The 16823-nt window shown below is 58.0% G+C and overlaps 3 protein-coding genes and 1 non-coding gene across 7 annotated transcripts in view; 3 read left to right on the top strand and 1 right to left on the bottom strand.

The window, feature by feature from the left end:
• Positions 1-814: 814 nt before the first annotated feature.
• TRNAK-UUU (transfer RNA lysine (anticodon UUU)) lies at positions 815-887 on the top strand. Its single transcript has one exon. It is a non-coding gene; the product is annotated as a tRNA-Lys (tRNA).
• A 622-nt stretch (positions 888-1509) lies between these two features.
• Positions 1510-6929, bottom strand: LOC102069776 (SNF-related serine/threonine-protein kinase). The gene is made up of 6 exons (XM_005490745.4): positions 6770-6929; positions 5325-5951; positions 3765-3906; positions 3393-3605; positions 3155-3292; positions 1510-3009 (listed from the first exon to the last, which is right to left on the bottom strand). The coding sequence occupies exons 2-6, from the start codon at positions 5911-5913 to the stop codon at positions 2169-2171; spliced, it is 1923 nt and encodes a 640-aa protein (XP_005490802.1). The 5' UTR covers positions 5914-5951; positions 6770-6929; the 3' UTR covers positions 1510-2168.
• A 1650-nt stretch (positions 6930-8579) lies between these two features.
• AGRP (agouti related neuropeptide) lies at positions 8580-10910 on the top strand. 4 transcript variants are annotated; one of them, XM_005490744.4, is made up of 4 exons: positions 8580-8734; positions 9530-9729; positions 9956-10050; positions 10641-10910. In XM_005490744.4, exons 2-4 carry the CDS (start codon positions 9546-9548, stop codon positions 10830-10832), a joined length of 471 nt encoding a protein of 156 aa, XP_005490801.2. In that variant the 5' UTR covers positions 8580-8734; positions 9530-9545; the 3' UTR covers positions 10833-10910. The 4 variants fall into 4 exon arrangements, with proteins under 4 accessions (XP_005490801.2, XP_026651514.2, XP_074407020.1 ...); XM_026795713.2 differs by having other exon boundaries at positions 9938-10050; XM_074550919.1 differs by having other exon boundaries at positions 9890-10050.
• Positions 10911-12159: 1249 nt separating this feature from the next.
• The window catches only part of ATP6V0D1 (ATPase H+ transporting V0 subunit d1), a 33743-nt gene continuing 29079 nt past the window's right edge, over positions 12160-16823 (top strand). Inside the window, exon 1 of the mRNA XM_014269708.2 lies at positions 12160-12353. Within this exon, the coding sequence (XP_014125183.1) occupies positions 12224-12353 (130 nt within the window). The 5' untranslated portion in view covers positions 12160-12223. The remainder of the gene's footprint in view (positions 12354-16823) is intronic.

Here is a 16823-nt window from a genome sequence, read left to right as displayed (position 1 = left end):
ACTCCCACCATTTGTACGGGCTCTGATCTCCCTCCAGGGCCGTCCGGAGGCCGCCGTTCTCTGTTCATTAGTGCTGTCCCCAGCAGAAGGGGGCTGATCCATCCCTGGCTGCTCGAATGAAGCCAATTAGTGCGCACTAATTTGTGCGCACGAGGTGTTTGAAGAGGCCCCGCGGGGCTCTCTGCGGGATGTCCCTGAGGCTCCCCCACCCCAAACGCAATTGGGTTCCGCTTTCATCTTCTCCAGTCCCTTCCCAGCTGGGCAAGGCTGGATGGGCAAGGTGGGTTCCCTATGGAGCAAAGGGGTCCCTTCCTGAAGAATGGGGAGGAAGGGCAGTAGAACGTGTGGGGTGGCCCCTGCAGGTGCCTCACGGGCTCTGTGTCCCGGTGGCCGAACCCGCAGCCCCCCCCTCCCTCCCGCTTCACCGCGGCTCCTGCGGAAGCGCCGCCGGGGCTCGGGTTGAAGCCGCGGCCGCTGCAGCCACAGCCGAGCCCGGAGCCCGGCTCGGCCCCGCCGCCGCTGCTGCTCTGCCCCGGCGGGGCCCTCCCGCCTCCCTCGGGAGCGGCGGAGGCTCCGGAGCCGCTCCCGCAGCATCCGCTCCTGTCCTGCTGCGCATCCCCAGGGCGGGCCCTGAGCCCGCCCAGCGCCCAGCGAGATCCCAGAGCCCGGGCGTTCGTCTGGCCCTCGCTGGCAGCCTCGCTGGGCGGTGTGGGAGTGGGGAACACCAGAGTGAGTCCCCCCATTGTCCCTGCGGTGCTGGGGAAAACGGGGTCCCCCCCCAGCTGTCACAGACCACCGGGAAGCCCCAATGTGAGCCTGGATAGCTCAGTTGGGAGAGCATCAGACTTTTAATCTGAGGGTCCAGGGTTCAAGCCCCTGTTCAGGCGGTGGCTTTATCCTTTAATATCAAGAAAGGAAGCGTGTGGGCAGGAGCAGCATCTCCTCCTGCTGCTGGGGCCCTGTGGGGGCTGCAGGGTCCCCAGGGCACCCACTTCTCCTTTTCCTACCGCAAGCTCCATCCCATCTGAGACCCACACAGCATTGCTCTGTTCAATCACCCAGTAACTCGGGGAGATCTCACGTTGGATGATGAGGACAGACAAGGGAGCTATCATGGGTACACATGAAAGGAGGGAGAAGGAGGATGGATAGAAAAGGAAGAGGAACAGCAGAGCTGGAGGGAAGGAAGCCTGGGCTGGGCTTGAATTGAAACTGGGGGCTCAGGGATGGCAGACTGAGAATGAGGAAACCTACTGGGGGCCACCCTGGGGCTGTGTTGTTGACTCTCAAGGGGGTATGCAGCACCCTCCACCTGCCTGTCATGCCCAGCCCTTCTCTCACCTTTAGGTGTTCATCATCCCTGTCCTTACTCTCATCTGGGGCTGCCCTGAGCTCCAATCTGAGTCCCTGCCCACCCCAGCTCAAGCAGATGCTCCCTTAAAGCCACCCCTGGTGCCAGGGAAGCCATCCCTGGGACAGTGATGTTTTTGCAATGACACTGCACCCACATCAACCCACGAGTTTATTTTATTGTCCTGACAAACTTTGCTTCCCAGTGGCTCCGATCCTTCCAGGGCATGTGCCACGGCTCAGGCCGAGCTCTGGCCCATGCCTCCGTCGTCATTCATTTCTTGCCAGCAAGAAAACAAAGAGATAATAAATAGGAAGCTTATTTGCAGGGAGGGCCCCGGGGACAGCCTGGGGTCACGGGCCAGGCTGTGCCTGGCCCCAGCCACGGCTGCTGGGGGGGGCTGCAGGCAGGACAGCCCAGCCCCGGGCCATGCACACTGTGGGGCTGGGGCACTCAGGGGTCTGGGGGGGATATAGCAATCTCTATTTAATTACATTAAAATAGACTATTTAAAAAAATTATTTCTAGTAGTTAAAAAAGTGTCGTGGTCCATCCCATTCCAGCAGGGTCATGGTGCTGTCCCAGAGGTTTGGGGACACGCTGGCCGGTGCTGGGATGGACCCCAGTCTGCTTCACCCTGGGCAGGCCTGTCTGGGGGCTGGTCAGTCATAGCGGGCTCTGGGGGGATGCTGGCAGGGTGGCCACCGCGGGTGACAAAGCAGGGCACTGTGCCACCCACCAGCCCCACAGCCACCACAGACCAAGGGCAGGGGAGTGGGCGCCCTCCCAGTCCCACAGCAGGGCCAGTCCCGGGGCCTTAAATGACATGGCAGCAGTTGAACTGCCCCAGTGACAAGAGGCTCTCCTTGGAGCCCGGCCGCAGTTTGAAGGCCAGGGCTTTCTCGCAGAGCGGGAACTGCAGGAGCCGGTCCCGCAGGCTGCCCCCCTTGCCCTTGCCCGGGTCCAGCTTGATCACACTCTCTGCGCCCCCTTCAGGGCCTGAGCTCTCCACCGACTGCTGGGCCGGGCTGATCGGCTCCCCCTGCCCTGGGGACGTGTCTGCAGGACTTGGGAGGGTGGCAGGACTTGTCTCTGCCCCCAGTACCTGGGGAACTTCAGCTGAGCTGCTCTGGGGTGACAGGACGGCTCCCCTTTCCTTGGGGAACTCTGCTGAGGAGCCCCCAGGCTCTGTGTCCTCCTCCCTCCTTAGGGACTCACTTCCATTTCCCCGCAGCACGGGGGGACCCCGGCCCCCACTCACTCCCTTCCCAGCCCAGGCCACCCCCGAGCGCCCTCCCCGGCCCCCCAGCTCCGCCCCCGGCCCCCAGACCTCCCCGCGGCCGGGCGGGCGGTGGGCGCGCAGGAAGGCTCGCATCTGCTCCTGGTTCAGAGAGCTGCTCTTCCTCTCCATTGCGCTGGGCCTCTCCTCCTCCTCGTCGTCCTCCTCTTCCTCCTCACAGATCTGCTGCAGGGCCGGGGTGCTCTTGGTGATGGTGGTGTCAACGGCAGGGACCTTCAGCAGGGTCCCGGTGGGCTGCCGGCCGCCGATGTCCCCTCCCGGGGGCAGCCGGGACGCCCCGGCGAGGCCGCCCATCTCGGTGAAGGGCAGGAGGCTGCCGGCGCTGCCCGCAGAGCCAAACGTGTCTGACAGGTTGGGCCTGAGCACGGGGAGAGAGGTGTCAGTACTGGCTGGGCATCACAGGGCTGGGACAAGGAAAAGGACAGGGGACCGGCCAAGACCCTGCATTGGGGACTCAGGATGGTGGGGAGGGTGACACAGGATGGGGGCAGCAGGGGGCTCACCTGCTCTGAACCTCCTTGGCCAGGTTGTAAACGAGACTGAGGCGGTGGCCCTGCTTCTCCTGCTTCTCCCGCAGCATCCTCTCTGCCAGCAGGAAATACGTGGCCGTGATGTGGTTGTAGCGGTCGGCTTCCAGCGCCCTGTGTGAGATCAGGGAGTTGCAGCACACACAAGGGTCATGCTTGGAGGGACCCCCAGAGCCCTTCACGGGGGCTCCCAGCCCCACAGCCCATCACTCACTCCTGGATGGTGTCCCGATCCGCGATGTTCCCGCACACCATGGCCTGCAGGATGATCTCGTGCTCCTCCTCAGACACGCGCTTGTGGGAGGTGAGGGGCAGCAGGGAGCGGCTGGCAGGGGACGGGTCCACCCCCTGCAGCCACGAGTGGCCCTCGATCTGCTCCAGGGACGCTCGCTGCTTCGGGTCCCGCTGCAGCATCCTGGAGATGAGACTGGGGAAAGGAGTGACGTGTCAACCCTGCAGCACTGTGTGAATCCCAAAGCAAGCAGCTGTGCCTGCTCTCCCTACCTCAGCTGCCAGGCATCTGCCAGGGCTGGGGCAGCCACCCCGGGGCAGCAAGCTGGGAGTACAGAGAGGGGGTGGTGCTCACTCAGCGCACTGTGCCGAGACGTGCGGGGGAACGGTGTAGCGGCAGTCCATGATCATGGTGAGGGTCTCGCTGTCGTTGGCCTCCTGGAAGGGGGGGTGGCCACACACCAGCATGTAGAGGATGACTCCCAGGCTCCAGATGTCTGCAAGAAGCAGCAGCAGCAGTTCAGGTTGCACTCACCATGGCCCAGGAGATTCCCCACCCCAGGGACCCCAGGAGGGGCTGCCCCACCAGTGCTCACTGGGATGTTCCTTGGAAGTAACAGCCCCCAAGTCTTGCCCCATGGACAGGGGGACCATTGTCCCACCAAGACAGGGAAGGACTTTCCCATCCCTACATCCAAACAGGTCTCAAGGGACTTCACCAAAGCAGTTGAGGTGTTGTCACCTTGTCCCGGCAAGGACAGGAAGGCCAGCCCTGAGCTCTGCCCCCCTCTCCACTCCCCCGGCACTGTTTCACGTCATTCCTCAGCTTCCTGATTCCCAAACCCCACCACAACCATCCTGGCATTGGGCTGTGCTTTAGGAGACACTGCAGCAATCAGAGAGGGACATAGCACCGATCTAGGCTCTCCAGCTGCATGGGGACCAGCTGGAGCAGGATTGCTGCCCTGACCTGGGGACAGGGATAGAGCCAGAAGCATCTTCGCTGGCTCCTCCTGCCCAGCACACAAATTCCTGCAGATGTTGGGATTTAGGATGCTGAGCACGCCCTGGGGCGCTCCGTTAATACCTTCAGCTGCTTAAGTCAAGTGTTCGAAAATTTCTCATCTGCGTCAGTTTTCTCTCTTCATTTCCCTTTGCAGCGCCACCAGCTTATTTTTCTACCGCCTCCATAAGCTATCCCTGTTCTCAACTCAGGATCCGCCTTTCCCTGAGCCAACGCTGGGCTTTTGCCTTTAAGGGCTCGTGTTTTGCTTTGCTAAATCCTCCTGCCCTAATTCCAGCCAGCCAGCCAGCTCGGATCCTGCTTCCCTCCCACGTCCACTCTGTCACAGCAGAGCTTCTTGGAGCCCCCAGCCCAGCTCCCTGTGCCCTTAGACAGTCTCCCCAGACCCCTGCACCTCCCCTGCACCCGGGGAGGAAGAGCACTGGGAGCCATGGGAAGGAAGTGGTTTTCAGGGCGGGGATGGAGCAAAGGAAACTTTCGGAGTCCCTCCGCCCAAAGAGCAGCATCCCGAGCAGATTTCCTTCCTGCCTCGCCCCGCCAAATAACCACCAGCGCCAGATTGCTGGCAGCTGTATGCTCACACTGCTTCTCCTGGCGGCTGCCACGCCAGGCTCACAGCCTGCTTGGGCTTTTTCCCCTCTCTGGCAACCATCACTCTGTGGGATCTCTGTGGATGCCAGGATGGTCTCTGCAGGGAGGACCCTGCGGTGCCAGGGCAGGGCTGGGCAGCCAAGCACCCAAGGGACAGGCTTGCTCCTTGCAGGGACAGCAGTGCCACCGTGTGCTCCTAGTGTAAGGGGCCAAGTGGGAAGTGGTACCCAGCTGGCAGGACCATGCTCCAGGCCAGGGATAGGAGGAAGGCAAGTCCTCAGGGTCCCCCTCAGCCCTTACCAACAGCTGGGGCATCGTACTCATCCCCAAGCAGGATCTCTGGTGCCGAGTAGGCCAGGGAGCCGCAGCTGGTGGTGAGCATCTTGCCGGGCTGGAAGCGGTTGCTGAAGCCAAAGTCGGTGAGTTTGACCACCCCTTGCTCCTGGAAGAAGACCACGTTCTCGGGCTTGAGGTCGCGGTGCACCACGTGGAGCTTGTGGCAATAGGAGATGGCATGGACGATCTGGGCAAAGTAGTGCTTGGCGCGCGGCTCGGCCAGGCCGCCCTCATGCCGCATGATGTGGTCAAACATGTCCCCACCATCGCCCAGCTCCAGGATGAGGTACAGCTTGGCGTGGGTGTCGATGACCTCGTAGAGGCGCACCACGTTGGGGTGCTGCACCAGCTTCATGCAGCGCACCTCCTGCAGGAGCTGCCCCGCCGCCTCCCCCGCCAGCTTGCTCTTGTCGATCACCTTGACGGCCACGCGCTGCCCAGTGAAGACGTGCCGGGCCAGCTTCACCACGGCAAAGTGGCCCTTGCCCAGCGTGCGCTCCAGGTCGTACAGCCCCGCGATCTTGGCCTCGCCGCAGCCCTGCGCCCCGGCCATGGCGGTGCCCTCAGGTGGGGACAGGCATCAGGCAGGCGCTGTGGGATGGAGGAGATGCTGAGCAGTGTGGGGTGAAGGATGGGGTGCTCCCAAACACCAGGTCCCCCAGCACCACTGACACCAGCACTGCCAGGACATCAGGTCCCCAGCAGCCTGGGCACCCTGACACTCTACCTCCCAGTCCCCATCCCAGGACCTAAACCCCCCCATCTGTATCCCCACCTTCAGTTCCTAGTACTCTGGGAATCTCAATACTTCCATCTTCCATCTCCTAGGACATCCCATAATCCCCATGTCTGGGTCCCCAACATCTTGAGCACTCCAACACCCCCTTTTCAATTCCCAGCATCCTTGACATCCCAATACATCCCTCTACTTCCCAGCACCCCAGGACATCCTGACACCCTCTCCTCCAGAACTGCAGCACTCTGGGCACCCCAATACTCCTGCCTCCAGTCCCTCATCACCCTGAGCAGCTCCATACTCCTGCTCTCCTGGTTCCCAGCATCCTGAGCACTTCATACCCCTACCTCCAAATCGCCAGCACCCATGTCACCCCATACTCCCAGACCCCAGCATCCTGGGCACTCCAATAATACCAACTTCCAGATATTCGGCATCCTGGCTACCCCAATATGCTCAACTCCACTACTAGCACGTCTGCGCACCCCCACACCTCCATCCCCAGTCCCCAGCACTCCGGGCCGCCCCCATAACGCCAACCTTCAGCTCTCCAGCACCCCTGTCACTCCTGTATCCTCATCCCTAATCCCCAACATCCGTGCCACCCCATGACCTCAGCACCCTGGGCACCCCCCCGCTCCCCCTCTAGCGCCCCGGGCACCCCGATACCCACCCCTGTCACCCGGTGCGCCCCGGCGGAGCCGCACTCGCTGGGGCGCGGAGCTGCGACCGCCGGGGCTGCGGTGCCCGGGCGCGCCCGCCCCGCTGACGTCAGGGCGGCTTCGGGATCGCGCCTTAAAGGGCCCGGCCCGGCGGGGCTGAGGCAGGGGCGATGCTCATCGCACCTCCGGAGAGGCAGCCCCGGGCCCGGCTCGTTACTGCCTGCCTGGGGTAGTGCGGACTCGGTTGGCCCTAGCGGTAGCGAGGGCTGGTGATGAGCTAAACGAGCCGCCCGCCTGCCTGGATGCTTCCAGGAGGAGAGACAGAGCCCCCAGCCCGGGCTTGTCTCCGCAGGGTCCCGCCGTTGTGGGCTTCTGCCCGGGATGCTCGCTCACGGGCATCTCTCCTGTGCCACTAACCCATTCCACCACCCGTTCCCTCCCTCGCTGGAGCCTGGAGCACCGAGCCGGGAGCGCAGCCCTGGCCCCCCTTTCCCCCTCGCTTTAAGCCGGTCTTTTCCTGGAAGCGGCCGCCGAGCGGCCGGCCGCCTCATTTAGCTCGTTACGGGCCATCGGGATGCGCACAAAGCAGATGTTGCTCCTGCAGATTAAAAAGCTCTCAGCGCGGCCGCCCTCGTTCCCGCTAATGCCTTCCCAGAAGTCCTGGCCCGCGGCCCCGGCGGCTGCAAACAGCCCCTAATGAGCGGTGCCGAGCGCTCCGTGCGGGGGCTGCGGCCAGCGGGGCCCCGGCAGCGCCGGCTGCGGGCCCGGGCTCCCCAGGGCTGGGGAACGGGGGAGCCGGGGCTGGACGGGACACCCGGCACCCACCTGCGCCCCGGGAATGGAAGGGGCTGCCAAACCTGCCTCTCACCCAAGGTGACTCTGTCCCGGCATATGGGGTGCAGGAGGCATCCAGGTGCTGTGGCAGGGGATCCTGACCGGGTGTTGTGCACTGGGGGACCCAGACGGGTACTGAGTGTTTCCAGCAGCCACGCACAGCTGGAGAAAATGACACATGGCAGATGAGCTCCTCACCGGTCCTGTGCCTGCTCAGCCTGTCCCTCAAATGCAGCAGGAATCTGATCATGCCAGGACAGGGGATGTAGGAGCACAGGAAGCCTGCCAAGAGCCCCAGAGGTGGTGCTGCATCCAGGAGCAGTGGCTCACGCTCTGCTGAGGATGGGCTGGGAGGCCTTGGGGGTCCTCCCGCCTAGGGGAGAGCCTGGGCAGAGCCTGGGCTGTCAGCCTTTCCTCCAGGGGATGTCAGAAGCTGCTGAACCCTTCCTGTTATGTCTTATTCCCCCAATTCCTTGCAGGGCTGAAGCCACTCAAGGCCACAAGAGTTCCCCAAAGGAGCCTGGCTCTGGGGAGATGCAGGTTTTCCAAACAAGACACGAGTAAGAGATGCAGTTAGCACAGGTGGAAGCCTGGAGAATCTGCAGATGGTATGTGGTCAGGAGCTGCAGGACTTCTAGAGGCTCTGCACCGTGAGTGGATGCTTGCCAGGAGATACAGATAGGCAGCATTCCCTTTGAAAACCAGTCAAGCTTGGCATCGTTTTGGTGAGGAGATTGTAGCCCTGCTATTTCTGTATTTAGGACCTAGGAGATGTCCTCAGGCTTAGTGCTGGAAAGGGAAGTGGGCTGGAAAGGGAAGTGGGGATCACTTCCAAAAAAACTGGGAGTTTAGAGCTAACAGGGACTGTTCCTTCCTGCAGCTGTGCAAGGCACAAAGCAGGAGCCCCCCCGTCCCATGCACCACCCCACTGGCTGCCTCTCCATCCAGACAAAGGCCATTTTCCAGAGGCTCCCACCTACCTGGTAGTTAGCAAAGTCATGTGGCCACAGCACTTAATTAATAAAGAGCTGATATAAATGCCAGTAAACATGTGGGGAGGAGGACACTGAGGCAGAGAGCGGGAGCAGCGCTTCCAGCGAGCTCAGTGGAGCAGCGACAGCAGCGCCCTCTCTGCTGGAGAGGTCAGTGCTTGGCATGGGAGGGGTCCTGGGAGCGTGTGGGATGTGACCCCACGGCTGGGGGGCTCCCCACAGTGCAGGGGGGTCTCTCCCAGTAAAGAACTGGGTGGTTCTGTGGGATGGGGAGATGAGGACGGGCCAGCACTGGGCTGCTGGAGCCAGGCTTGGAACCTCAATGCTGCCCAAGCAGCAGGAACAGGCTTTCCAAGGATTTGGCTGACATTTGGTGGATACCACCTACTGGACCGTTTACTTTTGCTCCCTAAGAGGTCACTTACTTTTTAGAGCCTTCAGGCCCCCAAAGCCCACAGCCTGGCCCTGCAACTTCTCCTGTTCCCCAGCTGTGTGTGCTGTGGTCCATCTCCTGCCCAGCACTCAGATTCTAACGGCACTTCCAGGCTCAGAGCCTGGCAGGAGCCATGTCACATGTTTTGGCCACATGGTGTGCACCTCCGTGGTCTGGTGGCTGCTGTGTGTCAAGCAGGAGAACCTGAACTGACACAAAAAAGATCAAATCTCAGTCCATTCTCTGCTGCTCACCCCTTTCTGTGGGGAGATCATGAATGTGCTCCCATGTGGAGTGCCTCACAGCACATGACAGAGCTTTGGGGGCTCCTGCTCCCAGGTGTCTGTAGGCCCCAAAAAAAGGCTCTCAGGTCTGAGGGAACAAGCTGGGAGTGGTGGCTGTGCTGGCAGAGGCTGACATGGCACTTCTTGGGTTGGCAGGGGATGATGGCAGTGAAGGCACAGGCCGGGCTGCCACCAGTGCGCTGATGCCAGCCAGGCCCCTCTGCACAGGTTGTCCCCCAGGACCATGCTGAACGTGCTGCTGCTGTGCTGTGGGCTGCTGCAGGGGATCCAGGCTGTGCTGGATCTCAGGACTGCTGACCTGAGCTGTGGCCACGTGCAGAAGGCGAGCGGCGGGCTGGAGCGGGTGGACAGAGCCCGCCAGGCCAGCCTGCAGCGCAAGGGCAAGGAGGCGTCTGCGGAGCCGGCAGGTGAGTCCTGAGCCCTGCTCCTCACTGAGCCCACCCAGGGCCCCAAAACTGAGCTGGGCATCCCCTTAAAGCAGCACAGCTTCTCCTGGCCCTGGCTAATGACAGCAGCCCGGCAGCCCACAGGGAATGGGTTTGTTTTTTTTTTATGGGGACACACGAGCAAAGGCAGAAGAATCAGAGCTGACCCTCCAGCAGCCTCCTTGTGCAGTCTCTCTGTATCTCACAGGAGCTCTCCCAAGGCTGGGGTTTGAGCAGATGGCCCTGGGGGTCCAAGAAGCTGATGGTGGCCTTGTGCAGAGAGGCAGCCTGCTGGAACCACAGGTATGGCTCCCTGAGCTTTCTTACAGACACCCTAAGAGCGGGGTGGCCTCAGGCCACAGCAGCCTCCTCTGTGTCTCTGGGGCTGGGGGTTTGGATGGGACTGTCCAAAACCTGAGGAGCTGGGATGACCTGAGGCTGCCCAGACCTGCAAGGGGCTCCAGCACTCAAAGGAGAGTGGTCCGAGCCTGTGCTCCTGTAATCCATTTAATTAAGCTCAAGTGCAGCCCAGGAAGCCTCTGCAGAGCAGGAGCTCGCTGGGCAGTGCCCTGTGTTGCCTGGCTCAGCCCTGGTGGCTCTGTTTGGGCAGAAGACACAGCACCACTTTCTAAAGTCCAAGCTGTGCTTCAAAATAAATGTGTGCAGAAAGGCCTTGAGACACCGTGGATGAGGCACCAATGCCTGTAGAGAGTCCACAGTGCTCAGCAGTGATTTCCAACAGAAAATAGAGCCTGGAGTTGAACACAAAAGAAGCCTCCACAATGCCAAACCTCAGCAGCCACTCTTGGCTCTCTCCCCACACAGTTCTTTATTGCCGGCACAGTGGTCCAGGACCAGCTCTTGCCCTCCTCTTCCTCCTCTCTCCCCTGCAGGCATCATCCACAGAGCTGGAAGCCGAGGGCCGTGAGGAGCGCTCCCCCCGCCGCTGTGTCCGCCTGCTGGAGTCCTGCCTGGGCCACCAGATCCCCTGCTGCGACCCCTGTGCCACCTGCTACTGCCGCTTCTTCAACGCCTTTTGCTACTGCAGGAAAATCAGCACCACCTTCCCCTGCGGCAAGAACTAGCGCCCCAGGGGCTGCCAGCTGCCCGCCCCTGCGTGTGCCTCCTGCTCTGCAGCTCCAATAAACCAGCCCTTTGCAAAAGGCGTTTGGTTTGCAGAGTGGGGATGGTGTGACGGGCTCTCGGGGGGTGGCAGCAAGGTGAGGGTGGGCTGTGCACGGCTGGGCAGTGTCCACACATCCACATCAAACCACATGTGCCTTTCCCGGATCTATTAGTGCTGTTTCAGCAGCAGGGGCACCCTGGGGTGATGTTCTGGCTATGCTGCTGTTACCCACAAAATCGGGCTCGTTCCTTGCTGTGTACCAAGCTGATAATGACACACTTCACAGAGACATCGATTGTTTATTTCACAGCTGCCCCAGCCTGGGTGCTCGGTGCTGTTCCACAAATCCAGCACACCCCACCAGGCTTTCTGTGCCATTATTTACACAGAGAACTTCAGGGTTAGTGACTTCACAAGGACAGACCCTCTATTAAAATTGGTTTGTTATTCCCATAGGAATCATGTAACTTAATCCAGGTAACTTCTACTCATGCTCAGGGGAAGGGCCTTCAGCTATGGATATTTTCGACCCTGCAGGTGTGATTTTTGGTGTTACAATGCAGATAGTTCAGCCCTAGGATACATGGACCTCGAGTATTTCACTAGGTTTACAATGTACGTGTAGCTATACATCACCATCTTGACTTATTGCATCCTTAAAGCTTGTTCTGGGATATTCTTGAGTGACGGGCACTGGCTGCTGCCTGTTCTTCTGATTAAGCCTCCTTCCTGATTAGGTTTGAAAGTACACAGAGGTCTTGTATCAAAAACCATCTTGCCTTAATATAACCTTGACATATCCCACATTTTGCAACGCCTTTACATCAAACAAAACTATTTTATTTATTTCACAGAGCAGCTCCTGGCAAAGCCCTTTAACTGTCTGGGTACTTCCCCATTAGTAGAAGCAGTGTCTCGGCAGCAGGCGACACTGCGAACTTTACTTGCGTATTCTCCTTGTGCCTGTACCGCTCACGGCGGCTTAGGCGGAGCGAAGGGGAGGCTCACACCGGGCGCGGTGCAGCCGGAGCAGGGGCACGGCGGGCAGGGGCTCATGGCGGCTTAGACGGAGCAAAGGGGAGGCTCACACCGGGCGCGGTGCAGCCGGAGCAGGGGAACGGTGGGCACAGCGGGAAGGGGCTCATGGCTTAGGCGGAGCGAAGGGGAGGCTCACACCGGGCGCGGTGCAACCGGAGCAGGGGCTCACGGCGGGCAGGGGCTCATGGCGGCCGCCATCCCCTCAGGCCGCTCCCGCCCCGCGATGGCTGCCGGGAAGGGGCCGCGGCCACGTGAGGCGGCCGGTCACGTGAGGCGGCGGGCGGTAGCGCTGCCTGTGCCGCCGCTGCCGCCATGTCGTGTTTCCCGGAGCTCTATTTCAACGTGGATAACGGCTACCTGGAGGGGCTGGTGCGCGGCTTTAAGGCGGGGATACTCCGGCAAGGCGACTACGTGAACCTGGTGCAGTGTGAGAGCCTGGAGGGTGAGTAGCGGTGGAGGCCTGAGGCAAGCGGAGACAGCCCCCCCCCCCCTCCCCGCCATCCTGAGGGACTGTCCGGGCTGTGGGGAGATGGTGGGGGGCTGTGGGGAGACGAGAGGAGGGAAGGAGCTGTCTGACAGTGGGGAAAAGAGCCGATAGCGGCGTTTATAAGGAGCTGTTCCCTCTTTACCCCATGGCTGGTCGGTGTTCCGTCTGGCCCCTCACCCCGCTCAGCTGACTCAGTTTCCCGGTCAGCCCGGCCGTGTGATTGCACAGCTGATGCAGTGCTCTGAGGGAACTTGGGCTCCTGCTGCTTCCTTGAGGTGGCCGTGTAGCTGTACCCTGCGGGTTTTGGGAGCCTGGTGGGTTTTGACAGGCCTTGTTGGAGAGACATGTTTGTGCCTTTGCTCCTTAAAGGGCAGGAAGCCTTTTAAGGCCTGAAACAAGGTTGTTGGTATTACCCAAGATCCCTGATATCCATTATTAGTGTTTAAGGAGATCAGGTCACCTAGGAAAGTACCTGCTGTTATTGAAAGATTGCTAGTGGAAAAAAATGTAGTGCACATCTGAGTAAATTCACCAGTGAATTATTTGTTGCCTCTGATTTGGTGTTCTCTTTTGAGGCTAATTCTGATTTCCAGCCATCATTTTTATTTCTAGATCAATGTGTACAAACTTGTAGAACTGTGAGGATTTCTTTTTTAACTATGAAGGTGGTGAAACACTGGCACAGGTTGCTCAGAGAGGTGGTGGATACCCCATTCCTGAAAACATTCAAGGCCAGGTTGAATGGAGCTCTAAACAACCTGGTCTAGCTGAAGATATCCCTGCTCATTGCAGGCACTTGGACTGCATGGCCTTTGAAGGTCCCTTCCAACCCAAACTATTCTGCAGTTCTATCATCACCTGTGGTCAGCTCATCATCTTAATTAGTTGGTGCTGAACTGTTCCTCTGATCAGTGACCAGCTTGGCAGTTTTCACTCTTTGGTGTACAGAACCTGGACCACAAATCACAAGGATTAAATCCAGGCCTGTCTTGAAATAAACTAGAAACACACATATCCAGAGATGATGGTTGTTTTGATCAGTGGAACTATAATTATTGGATCATTCTTTCTTAAAAAAATTAATTAACTGTCAGTTTTATGTAGACAATCATTGCTGAGTGGTTAATTGGCATTGACACTTTAGATGTATCCCTGGCCAGCTGAACCCTGGATGAAGGTTACTTGGAGTGAGCAGCTCCAGGTTGTAATAGAATGGAACAGAGTGCTGTGTTTGGCCCAGTATCTACCTTAAAAATCCCCAGTATATTTTTACTTAGGACAGAAGCTCTTTTCATTTTTTATTTTTTTTTTAATCTCTTTGCTTGCAGCAGTCACTGTCATTCCTGGTGTGGAGCCCAGGGCCTGAAAGAGAGCAGTGGGAGTGACTCTCCTGGTAGTCACAAGTCTCAGCATGCCCTGAACTGTGACTTTTTCACCTTTCCTGCAGATAACTTCCTCTTTGGAGTTCTTCTGTACTTGGAGCTTCTCTTTTCTCTCTGTTTCTCAGTTTCTGAACCAAGCTGTGTGGTTCTCCCTTGGAGTGGTGCTGGCTGCGTTTGGAATGAGTCACGTTGGAGTTCCCCTATGTTTGCCATGGCATTGTTGCTGTTCTGTCCCCAGCAGCTCTCTGTGGTGGCAGCTGCTGTGCTCTTGGTCATGCTTCACTCTGAACCTGGAGGCTCTTCCAAATTCACTGCCTGTCTTGTTACTCCTTCCCTTGGCTCACATGCCCTTTTGGAGAGGGAGGTTTCTTCAAAGGAGCATTGTTCTTTATTACTTACATAGGTCTCTGGTCAAACAATTTCTTTCCTCTGTCCTTTTAGTGCTGATTTTCACATTTCAGTATTTGTTTTCTGTGTTCTCCTGACTGTTAACAGATGCACATCTGCCCTAAATCCAGGCAGTGGCTGGTGTATTAGCAGCCAAAATAAGTACTGGGGCATAAATTACTGATACATTCTCCTCTTCTCTCTGTTTAGTCTTTGCTGCTGCTTCTCCCATGTCTGGCTCTGCAGTTAGTCCCAGTCCTGGAGCAAGTGTTTGCCCTGGCCATGGAGAAAGCCTGAAGGACCAAGGCTGTTCTGGGTCTGGCCCTGGGAATTGAGTATCTCGCTCTTGGAGGATGTTGTGCATCCAGGTCTGAAGTTCTGCTCCCTCTGGTGTCCCTCTGCCCAAGTCAGTCTGGAAGCATAAAGGGATTGACTTGTCTGCTTCAGGACTCAGGCTGGCAGTTTAGTGCTGCTGGCAGGGAGGAAATCATGCTTTTCTGCATGATCCCCTGTTGTCTCTGCTTGTCTGATCACAAGGTAATCTCATCCAAGCTCTCCATTGTTGGGTCAGAAACAGAGGGCCAAATGTGCTGTGTGTGGTCAGGCAGGCTCTGGGCTGGCCATAAGAAGTACAGAAAAACATGGATTGAGGGTGTGTATGTGAGAGCTGTTTTTATTTAAGCTTTCTCTTAAACCCTTCAGCAATAACACATTTAATCCCTTCTTTCAGCTCCAAAAGTCCTGGTGCTCTGGTTGTTCCTCAGCCGAGGCCCTGTGCAGCAGCACACGTGGGCTGGGAGCGTTTGGAACCTGCCTGGTGGTCGCTGCTGTATCCAGTTCCTGCTTCTGACACAAGGTGTCAGTGAAGGACCTGGAGCTGCTTTCCCCTGCTCCAGTGCTGTGAGCCTGGAGCTGTGCTTGAGTGGAATCTGTCTGGGGCAACCAAACTTAGAAGTCACCCAGATTTCTACTGTCAGAAGATTGGTGAGACATCTACAGCTCTTCAAGCTGTGGTGGCCTGTCAGGGGTCTGATGTTCTGTCAGGAGAATGAAAAGCTGTTGATGGAGTTGAACACTGGTGATGCTTTTAAGCAGCAGAGTTCAGTCTGGGACTGGAATGGTGGGTATCAACTGGCTTTACTGTTGGTCTGCAAAAAGTGTGCAGAGCCCAAGAAGTGCACAAAAGCACCTTGAACCAGGAGTGTCTTTACCCTCAGGTCAGTGTTCATGAGCATCCTATTGCTGCTACTACTTCTTGCTTCCACAGCAACAGTGTAGAGAGCTGCTTTCTTTCTGACTTGCCAGTGTTGTAGAGGTGATTGGTGGGTGAAATCCAGCAGCAGGATGTGTCACCTTCTAGCTGGGTGATGAGGCTGAGGAGTGGCAAGGAGTTGGCTCAAGCTTGTGGGCCTCTTTTGGGAGAGGCCCTCTGGAGACTGCGCATTCAGCACCACCACTCTGTGGGTGCCTGTGCCTCTGTCCATGCTGCTGGCACAGCTGGGAGCTGGGATGCCCTGTAAATAGTGGTGTGCACTTGGGGGAGTGGGATCTGTTCATGGAGTTTGTCTTCTGTACACCAGGCTGTGGGCAGTGTAGGCTTTTGTTTTCATTGTCTCAAGGATCTTTTTTCTCCCCTGCAGGCTGCCATTGCTTTGAGGTGTTCAGCACATCTCCTTTCATGAGAGAAGAGCAGGGGAGGCTGTGCTACCTGTCTCTTTTCTGTTTTATCACTGTGGCCCTGGAATTTAGACCCCAAGAAGGCTGGAGGGACTTCTCTTTCAGCCTAACCACATGGGCAGTGTGTCCTCTCTTGTGTGAGGGTGTTGCAGAGTTCCAGACTGACTTCAAGAGTGCTTTTGGTGGAGCTCATGATATTCCCCTGTGTGAAGGAGGACCAGCATAGATCCTTTCCTGTGCAGCTCCTTTACTGTGCTACCAAGCAGGGAGAGGCCCCTTGATGGTCCCAAGGTGTGGCCATGCTTAGATCCATCCTGAGCTCCAGGAGTGGTTCAGTCTGAACTCGGGGGCTGTAGAAGCCAGGCCTTAATGTGCTGGGGACCCTTCATTGACATTCACACAAGGATGATTTGTCTGTGTGAAAAGCTGACCCCTGTGTGTTGGCACTCTGCATCAGGACTGACCCCTGCCCCAAGGGATTTCTCCTGCCAAAGGAGGCAGAGCCTACAGGCAAGGTGAGATCTGAGAAAGTACAGACCATTCCTGTCCTCTGAATGCTCACTTCTTGTGTAGCAACAAAACAGTGTCCAAAATGCTGTCCTGCTAATTTTGGTGCTTTGTCCTGCATCCTGTATGGGTGTAACCACTGGCTGTGGCTGCTTCATCAACTCTCCTGTTAAATCAAGCTTCAGGAAAACATCATTTATTGGAAGAATGATGGCACTTCCATAGCCTGCTAGATCATGGTGGCAAACAAACACTGTGGTCACTGGCTTTCTGCAGGGTTCAGCAGAGGCTCTCTGCTGTTTGTTCTGGCCTCCTTTACCAGGCAGAGACCTGCTTCATGGCTTCTCCTAGCTGAACTTCAAGCAGCAGCTGAGGTCAGCTTCTCAGTAGTGCTGCAGCTTCAGCCCTTGTTTGGGTTCTGCCCCTTGTGAGATGATGATGCTGTCTGGGTTTCCTGGCAGGTATTGCTGCT

The sequence above is a fragment of the Zonotrichia albicollis genome, chromosome 13 (genome assembly GCF_047830755.1).
Source record: "Zonotrichia albicollis isolate bZonAlb1 chromosome 13, bZonAlb1.hap1, whole genome shotgun sequence".
NCBI classification, from domain to species: Eukaryota; Metazoa; Chordata; class Aves; order Passeriformes; family Passerellidae; genus Zonotrichia; species Zonotrichia albicollis.
This window is presented reverse-complemented; position numbering and strand designations above follow the sequence as displayed.

Coding starts and splice junctions, on each gene's coding strand:
- LOC102069776 (XM_005490745.4), bottom strand. CDS start 5,913: ATGGCCGGGGCGCAGGGCTGCGGCGAGGCCAAGATCGCGGGGCTGTAC. Junction 3,293..3,392: donor GATCGGGACACCATCCAGGA/GTGAGTGATGGG, acceptor GATCTCACACAG/GGCGCTGGAAGCCGACCGCT. Junction 3,010..3,154: donor GCCAAGGAGGTTCAGAGCAG/GTGAGCCCCCTG, acceptor CCCCGTGCTCAG/GCCCAACCTGTCAGACACGT.
- AGRP (XM_074550919.1), top strand. CDS start 9,546: ATGCTGAACGTGCTGCTGCTGTGCTGTGGGCTGCTGCAGGGGATCCAG. Junction 9,730..9,889: donor GGCGTCTGCGGAGCCGGCAG/GTGAGTCCTGAG, acceptor GGGACACACGAG/CAAAGGCAGAAGAATCAGAG. Junction 10,051..10,640: donor GCAGCCTGCTGGAACCACAG/GTATGGCTCCCT, acceptor TCTCCCCTGCAG/GCATCATCCACAGAGCTGGA.